This window comes from Delphinus delphis, chromosome 20 (assembly GCF_949987515.2).
Source record: "Delphinus delphis chromosome 20, mDelDel1.2, whole genome shotgun sequence".
NCBI classification, from domain to species: domain Eukaryota; kingdom Metazoa; phylum Chordata; class Mammalia; order Artiodactyla; family Delphinidae; genus Delphinus; species Delphinus delphis.
Window position 1 is genome coordinate 11,387,647 of NC_082702.1, and position 8,373 is coordinate 11,396,019.

Consider the following 8,373-nt stretch of genomic DNA (forward strand, 5'->3'; position numbering starts at 1 on the left):
CAAATTTATATGTCCCCTCATTAAGTTAAAGTTTTATTTGTTGGTGTTTCCGCTCCTTCTTTAGAGAGATTCACCAAACTGACACAATGGAGAACTGGATGCCTGGGAACAAAGATAACGTAGTAGCTGGAGTGGGCCTTTAACTCAAAGAGTTAGTAAGAACTAGAGAACTTTCTAGAAAGAACTTGGCTGGACTATACTATGATCAGACTCCCCTGTCCTTTGTGGGAGGGGTCAACAGTTTGTATTAAAAGTCTCTCCTCCCACTCCCAGTGCAGTTTATTGTATGTCAATTAAGCCTCAATAAGGCTGTTTTTTAAAAAAATGAAAAAAAGTCTGTTCCCCTTTACTCTACCTTTGCTCTATACAGCTCCTGTATCACTGGAGTATTTTACAATAACATAGACTTTACGTATTCTTGAGTAATAAGTTAAATAAATAAGCATAAGAATGTGAAAAAAGAATCTCCCCACCCAATAGTTTTTCACCAACATTCATCAGACCCTACTGAACCCCAGGTCCCTCCTAAGTTCCTTCTGTCCACTGAGGAGGCATTAAGTAGTCAGCAGAGATGGGAAGGAATGATGTAAAGTGGGCAAGGGACAAACAGGATAGAGGGAGATGGGGCCACTATAACTGAAGAATTTAGAGTCTGATTTTTCTCATTCTGCCACACCTCCCAGGGAAATATTAGAACCCCAAGGCAGGTGACGTTGGCCTTACAATTGGGTTGGGAGCGTTCTGGAGGAGGACAACATTAGCCTCTTGTCCAGCTAGCAAGACAAGGAAACCTATTAGAGTGAAAGGAAAACCAGACTTCAGGTCAAAACATCAGAGTTCTGGTCCTGGCTCTGCCCATAGCTATGTAAGTGTGAGAAATTCATTAAAGTTTTCGAGATCTTTGATTCCCTTTCTGCAAAATGTGTAGGTTGGAGGAGATGAATTTTAAGGGCCCTTTTAGCTCAATAATGCCACTTCTAGTTTTGAGGCATACACACATCGTGGCAGAAACTTTATTAGAAATGTCAGATGCATCCACTGGGACTGTTCTTCAGGCTTCCACCTGCCCCTCAGCTTGCTGATGACCACTCAGAAGAGATGTCCCGTGACCCGGGACCCGAAGCACCTACTCAATGGACAAGCGCTTGCAGCAACAGCGGCAGCAGTAGCTCTAACCTCCAGACTGAAGTGTGAAGCCATGTGGCCCCACTTTCAACCTTTCGGGGAGAGATAGACCTGAGTGGACACTTTTCCTTCACCCGCAGGGGCCCTATTGTAAAGATCCCAGACATCAGCCTGCAGCCATCTGCGGATGTACAGCCTTTGATCTCCAAAGGTGCGCTGAGGTCTCCTGTGGAACAAGGAGGGATGGGGAGACACATAGATGTTTTAGGAAATCAGAGAGGAGTCCACGCCTCCCTCATTCCTGGAACCCTGAGTGTCAGAACCTCTTGGGCTACACTCAGATGTCTGGTTTTCCAGCCTCTGAAACCATCAGATGTTCAGTTTACCTCCAGTGACCTGAAGTTTTCCTTGATAGCATTGATTTGTATCGTTGGGGCAGGAAAGAGAAGGAGCATTCAAACAGGACCCCAAAGCCAGACAGGTTGGGCAGCGGAGGTCTGTTGACCCTCTGGGAGCTGAAGGGGGAGAGAGAGGGACAATTAAGGGCGAGTCCCGCCTCTGAGTTGCCTCCCCTTGCTGGCTTCTCTTCCTCCAGTCTTTCCTGCTGATGCCTCTCTACTCAAGGACTGTTACTACCACCTCCCCACCCCTCTCCAACTGATTTCTGTGCTGTCAGAACCCCATCCAACATGACTTCCAAACTCTGTGCTTAGGTGTGGAGATACAGATATGAAAAGGACACAGTTCCTGCCAGCTAGGATCACTGCCTTGAAGGAGACAGACATGTAAGTAATTAACTACCACACAGTTCAGTAGGCATTGTGTCCAAGGTCTAGTGGCAAAGAAATGGAGGACCACCTAAGCACCTAAAATAATTTGGTTAGGTATTTTCCCAGAGCCGACGCCTGAGTGGAGATGGAGGAAGAACAGAGGTTAGCTATGTGAAAATGGGGGAGGGGGAGGAGGAGGAGGGAGGGGAGCAAGGGAAACAGCGAGGACCAAGGGCTGGAGGTGTGAGCCGGCTTGGTGGATTGGAGAATTGTGAGAAGTTGTGGTGTTGATACTCAGCTGGTAGGCACAGGTGGGACTGGACTGTATTTTTATAGCCAGCATCCATTCTGATTGGTCAGTACCATCTCCACTGTTAAATATTTTGAATCCTAGCCCCAAGTAGAATACAATAAATGAGAGAAGGAAGAGAAGGAAATGAGCTGAAAAGATAGGCGAGGCCAGATTTCTATAGGCCTTGAGGACCAACGGGGGAACTGGTCTGTGGCCATGCGGCAAAGGGGGAAGCAGTGCTTGTTAGATGGACGATGCCACCACCCTGCTCAGAAACCTCCACTGACGTTGTATTGCTTAATAAACCCCAAACCCCATTTATACTCCAGCCTTCACCGATGTCCCTCTGCTCGGAGCAGCGTTTCCAGACCTCAAGGTAACAATTTAGAAAAAGAAAGACAAGCCAAAGGTCTGAGGTCCTTTTGTGTATGGCGCACTTGGACCTAAGCAGAGTAAGCCCCGTTTTTTCAGGGCTGCATGGAGTTTCTCTCAGCACCCGTCTCTCCCCTCCCAGGGTACCGTCAGTCTCTTCTGTCCTCCATAACTCATGTAAGTCCTCTTTGTTGTTGCAAAAGGAGTCCTCACAGTAGTTACTGTAGGAGATGGCGACTAGGCCAGGGGCTGGCGTGTGCTGGATAAACGTTATTGCCGGTGCCCCGTCTGAGCTGCAGCCCTTAGTGGCCAAAATTGCTGTCTTGGTTCCTGCTGTGAGACAAGAGGGAAGGAAAGTGGATGGGGGGCAGCGCCTGATGTTTGGCCTGGGGAAGGCGGAACCGCGTTAACATGGCCATAATCACCTTCCCCCCTGCCCCTGCCCCACCAGCCCAACGGCCTCGTTCTCATTTTACCAGCCTTAATCATCAGCACGGTTTCCTGGCACAATGCCCCATTGTCACAAGTCTCAGCTTTGTCTGTGGTCCAGTTAAATGTCTCTACCGGATCCGCTTCTAAGCCCACGAATGTACTCTTTTGACAACGCAAGTTTTGTGCCACTGGGGAGAAAATGAGATAAAGATAAGCACTTGCCCTTCTCTGTGGGGCCCCAAACCACTCCTTTTTCACCAGAAATCCATCCTCCGTGACCCAGCCGCTCTCCCCCCACATCCCCAATACATACAGATCAAGGTCGGGGCTCCTAGGAGAAACAGGAACAGTAAAACCTGGAAATGACAGGCTCCCATGGCTTCTCTTAGAGACGTTTGGAAGAACCGATCAGGATCTGTGATTTGATGGAGAAGCAGCTTTTCAACCACATGGAACGAGATTAACTCTAAGTTCTGGCAACAAGTACTGACTTCAGGGCAGAGTTTACGGGTATATAAAACGATGATCTCGGGCTTCCCTGATGGCGCAGTGGCTGAGAGTCCGCCTGCCGATGCAGGGGACACGGGTTCGTGCCCCGGTCCGGGAAGATCCCACGTGCCGCGGAGCAGCTGGGCCCGTGAGCCATGGCCGCTGAGCCTGTGCGTCCGGAGCCTGTGCTCCGCAGCGGGAGAGGCCACGGCAGTGAGAGGCCCGCGTACCGCAAAAAAAATAAATAAATAAAACGATGATCTCTAAAGTCAGTCTGTCCCGATCTAGCTTGTGAGTTTGGGCAAGTTAACTAGTTAACAAGCCCCAGTTTCCGTAGCTGTACTTCTCAGACTCAGCCGCCTAGACCGAGGAGCTCAACAGCCCCATACCCTCCAACCTCTGGATCCGTAATCTGGCCCAAAGGCCCTTCTCCCTCAGACTCCGGAGTCCAGGTTCAAACCTACGCTCTTTCGCGGCCCAAGAACCTCAGTCCCCAGCTCCCAACTTCATCAGAACCCAGGATTCTGAGATCTAAGCCCTGTCCTACCTAGGGATCCAGGAGTTTGGGTTCAGTCACCTTTTCTGTCAGGACACATGATTCTGGGCACCCAGCTTCTCCCCCTCTCCGACCCAAGAGCGCAGGGCCCCGGCCCTCACCCCCCTCAGCTCCAGGACTCCCGCACGCCCCGCCCCGCCCCCCCCCCCGTCCCCCGCCTCTGTTTCCTCAGGACCCAGGAATCTGGGCCCCCAGACACCCTTTTACTCTTTAAGGGACCAGAATTCCTCCTGGCCTCTATATGATCTCACAAGAATCTCCTTGTGCTGAAGGAACGCCCTGGAACGCTCCACTCACCCAGCCGGTCCTTCTCCTTCTAGTGTCTCCGAGGCACGGAAGGCGGGCAGATCAACTCGAAGCCCCATTGGTCGATGCGAAAGCATCTGATGAGCTCATTGGATGAGCCTGGAGGAACGCCACACCCCATTGGCCTATCCCAGGCTGTCTTGCTAGTACGCATGCGCAGGACGCCGAGTGGCTGGCAAGCCGGGGGACCTAGAACTCGCTGGTCTTTGCCGCGCTAGGGCTGCAGGGTGGGGCGGGTGGTGCATCCCCAAATGGCCTTGCTTACACTTTTCTCTCTTTGGGTTATAGAATCCCTACTTCTCCAGCCACACTAGGAAGTCAAACCCTTGGCTTTCACCCACTGAACTTTTCTCCCTGTCCAAATTGCCTCGCATGTTTCCAGCCTGGCCCCTGCCCGAGCACCCATCCAGTGGCCATAGCCACTGGAAGTCGACTTGGCCTCCTGACCCATCACTTGCAGTGGTTCCTGCTCAGCCCAGGCCTCATCCTCTGAACACGTCATGGCACCAGCCTCCTCCGTGACCTTCTGGAAGGCTGAATAGGGTAATGCGGGCTTCAGTGTTACTTCCGGCACCCCTGAATGACCGATTGCCATCGTATCTAACCCACGTGTCAGGGTCAGTACCATGAACACGTTGTGTCATTCAGATTTCTTGTTCATGGCTGGAAAATCCTATTTCATATATATATATATATATATATATATATATACACATACACACACACATATATATACACATATATATGTGTATATATATGTGTATATATATATAAGCTTTCTGATGTAACATGAAGTAGAGATGTCTTTTGTGTTCTTTCAGACTTGGTACTGTTTCTGTGAGTTCTATGGTATAAATGAATATTTATTTTTAATAGAGAAAAGTGCCCCAATAAGAATGGTGTTGGTAAAAGTCTAAATTTTATGTAAAAATATATTACGAGTTTTCAGTTGGGGACTGTAAGAGTATTATTAATATGGTTATTACATAAATATTAGGAACAGTTCATATATACAGTAAGAGAGAGTTCTGGTCCCAAAGACCCTGTCTCTCAGGACCCAGGACTCTGAGCCACCCTCCCTTCTTCTTGGGACTCAGGCCTCCAGCACTCACCTCCTCTGAGCTGTAACAGTATGTGGTTTTCCCGGGTCATTGTGCACCTATAGGTGTGGTGCAAGGTCTCAGGTCTTGGCCACAGTTGCCAATGCAGGACCAATGGGTTAGGGGAAACTGGAGGGCAGAGAGGGTGGTTGGGAGCTGCACAGACACCTGCTTCAAGCTCCAGAATGTTGTCTCAGGGCCCTCATCCCTTCCCATGCCTCTGACTGGCACTCACCCTTCCTCTTCTGTCCTAGCCCCAAAGCTGGCTTCTAGCACCTGTAGTGAAGGTCATCTTAAATAATCTCTTGGCCTGTTAATTAGTTTGCTGAGGCTGCTGTAACTAAGTACCACAGGTTGAGAGGCTGAAAGTCCAAAATAAAGGTATCAGCAGGGTTGGTTCCTCCTGAGGGCTGTGAGGGAAAGATCTCTTCCAGACCTTTCTCCTTGGCTTGTAGATGGCTGTCTTCCTCTTGTGTGTTCACATCATCTTCCCTCTATGCATGTCTTTTAAAAAAATATTTATTTTATTTTTGGCTGCGTCAGGTCTTAGTTGTGGCGCCGGGCTCTTCGTTGCAGCCTGTGGGCTTCTCTTCTAGTTGTGGTGCGCGGGCTTAGTAGTTGCAGCTCTCTAGTTGCGGCATGTGGGCTCCAGAGCACGTGGGCTCTGTAGTTGTGGCACACAGGCCCTCTAGTTGTGGCTCACATGCTCAGTAGTTGCGGCGCATGGGCTTAGTTGCCCCGCGGCACGTGGAATCTTAGTTCCCCTACCAGAGATCGAACCCACGTCCCCTGCATTGGAAGGTGGATTCTTAACCAATGGGCCCCCAGGGAAGTCCCCTTCTATGCGTGTCTGTGTCCAGATTTTCCCTTAGTATGAGGATACCAGTTGGATTTGGTCCCACCCTAATGTCCTTGTTTTAACTTCATTACGCCTGTGAGGATCCTATTTCTAAATAAGGTCACTTTCTGAGGTAATGGAAGTTAGGACTTCAACATGTGAATCTGGGGGCAATACCACCCATAACAGCCTGTTAGAGAGACTTGTGTTACAGATGAAGCAGTGAGTGCGGAATAGCGCTCCAGGGGCATCGTGCTACCATTTTGTAATTTCTTCTGTGTTAACGTCATTCCTGATGCAGCCTTTGCTTCCCACAGAGGCTACCTTGATGGCTGGTGAGGGAGGGTGTGAAGATGCAAGACTGAGTGGGTATCCCCGGAGCGAGTCAGGGGCTCAGAGGCTCACTCAGGGATTCCAAATAGGCCAGAACAGTGTCCCTGTTAACACAAGGTATATATAGTGCATCCCAGTGGGTCAGTTTGTAGGGGAAACGCCCCTTTCTACCCAAGCCTGCCCATCTGATTCTATTATGAGAAGAGTAAGGATCAGATATAGGTTCAGTTCTTGGGGGGCTGTAGGATTTCTCCTGCCTTCAGGCTTGCCCTGTCTTTGACATCTTTGAGTGATTCCACATCAAAGCATCTGGGAAGAAAGTATCCCCTTTTTCAGCCTGTGTCTGTCCTTCCAGGTCACAGGCTTGGGAAGATGATTCTTAAGTCACACTCCAGGTGACCTGGCCATAGAGTCCCTCCATTTCAAGTTTACAAGGAACCTTGGAAGTGTAAGACCCCTTCCTCTATTCTTCACCCCATTTCTGTTTATATACCTGTAGGGACCTTTCACCACCACCCCTGTGGGAGAAGTGGCTCTGCCGTTTTGGTGTGAGAGAAATCCCTAGATCTTTCTTAGCCTGAGCTGATCTCTTTTCCTTTCTGAGCCTCAGTTTCCTCATCTGGAAAATGAGGTTAGTCTAGAGCAATGGTTGGCAAGTTATTTGTGACATTATATGGAAAATAAAATGAAAACAGAATGAATCGAATGGCTTACCTATAGTGAGGACATCTTTTTTAAACACCAACGGGACCATCATTGTTCACCTGGATTATTGCAATACGTGCTGCCCTTGCCCCACTTCAGTCTATTCCCCTCTTGGCATCAGAGTGATCTGGTAAATATAAGTCAGATTGTGTCACATCTGTGTAAAGCCTTCCAGTGGATTCCCGTTTTATCCCAAGAGAGAGTCTAAGTCCTTACGATGGTCTCTAATGCCCTACTCTGTCCCCACGTCCTGTTCTGCCCTCCCTCGTTCATTCTGCTCCACCCACACTGGCCTCCAGGCTGTTCCAGGAACGCATGGCGGGCACACGCTGACCTCAGGGCCTTTGCATATGCTCCTCCAGCTCTCTGAAACCATCCACCTTACGCCCACTTCCTCCCTTCATTCATGTCTCTGTTATAACAGCACTCTTTGCTGACTCTTGTTTAGAAGAACAGCAGCCATGTCAGTCTCTGACCCCTTGCTCTGCCTGAGTTTCTTCTGAGCACTTATTGCCTGACATATTATTTGTCTATATTTATTTCTATGTTCATTGACTGCTTTCCCCAACAAGAAGGTTTGGTTTTGATTTGTTTATTCCCTGGTGTATCCCCGGCATCTACGACAGAGCCTGTAATAGAAGGCGCTTGTTAAATAAATACACATCACATTGGGGAATGAGGCTCAAGGAGATGGTGACGCTCAAAAGCGGGGACTAGCACCCATGTCTCCGATTCAGACACTAGGCTTTTAACTGCTGGGCTCTTCCTGACTGTGCCGACCCACCGTTCTCACTGGGACCAGCACCCCTTATGGGGACAGTCAAGGCCACTCATGTTTCAGCCCTTCCGTTCTACTTCAATATGGGCTCTTGCTGTGGCCTATTTTGAGCAATCTATATGTGCTTGTTCCCAGCCCTCTCTGACCCCCAGGCCTTCACAGGAGCTGTTCTATCACCCTGGGATGCCCTTCTGTCCTCTACTTATTCCCTGACATCGTGCGCACCTCCCCCTCTGTTTCCTGGTCTTCCTGATGCTCAGTAAATATTTGCTAAACT

General features: G+C 49.4%; 1 protein-coding gene across 1 annotated transcript; it reads right to left on the reverse strand.

The window, feature by feature from the left end:
• Positions 1-854: 854 nt before the first annotated feature.
• On the reverse strand, positions 855-4,076 carry TEX101 (testis expressed 101). Its single transcript, XM_059999125.1, has 6 exons — positions 4,058-4,076; positions 3,305-3,406; positions 3,036-3,179; positions 2,707-2,892; positions 1,512-1,640; positions 855-1,351 (listed from the first exon to the last, which is right to left on the reverse strand). The coding sequence occupies exons 1-6, from the start codon at positions 4,074-4,076 to the stop codon at positions 1,131-1,133; spliced, it is 801 nt and encodes a 266-aa protein (XP_059855108.1). The 3' UTR covers positions 855-1,130.
• Positions 4,077-8,373: the final 4,297 nt, after the last annotated feature.

Excerpts from the sequence above, each read along its gene's own strand:
- TEX101 (XM_059999125.1), bottom strand. Across the intron at positions 2,893-3,035 it reads CGTGCTGATGATTAAGGCTG|CAGGAACCAAGACAGCAATT; the intron begins GTAAAATGAGAA and ends CTTGTCTCACAG. Across the intron at positions 1,352-1,511 it reads AAAACTTCAGGTCACTGGAG|GAGACCTCAGCGCACCTTTG; the intron begins GTAAACTGAACA and ends CTTGTTCCACAG.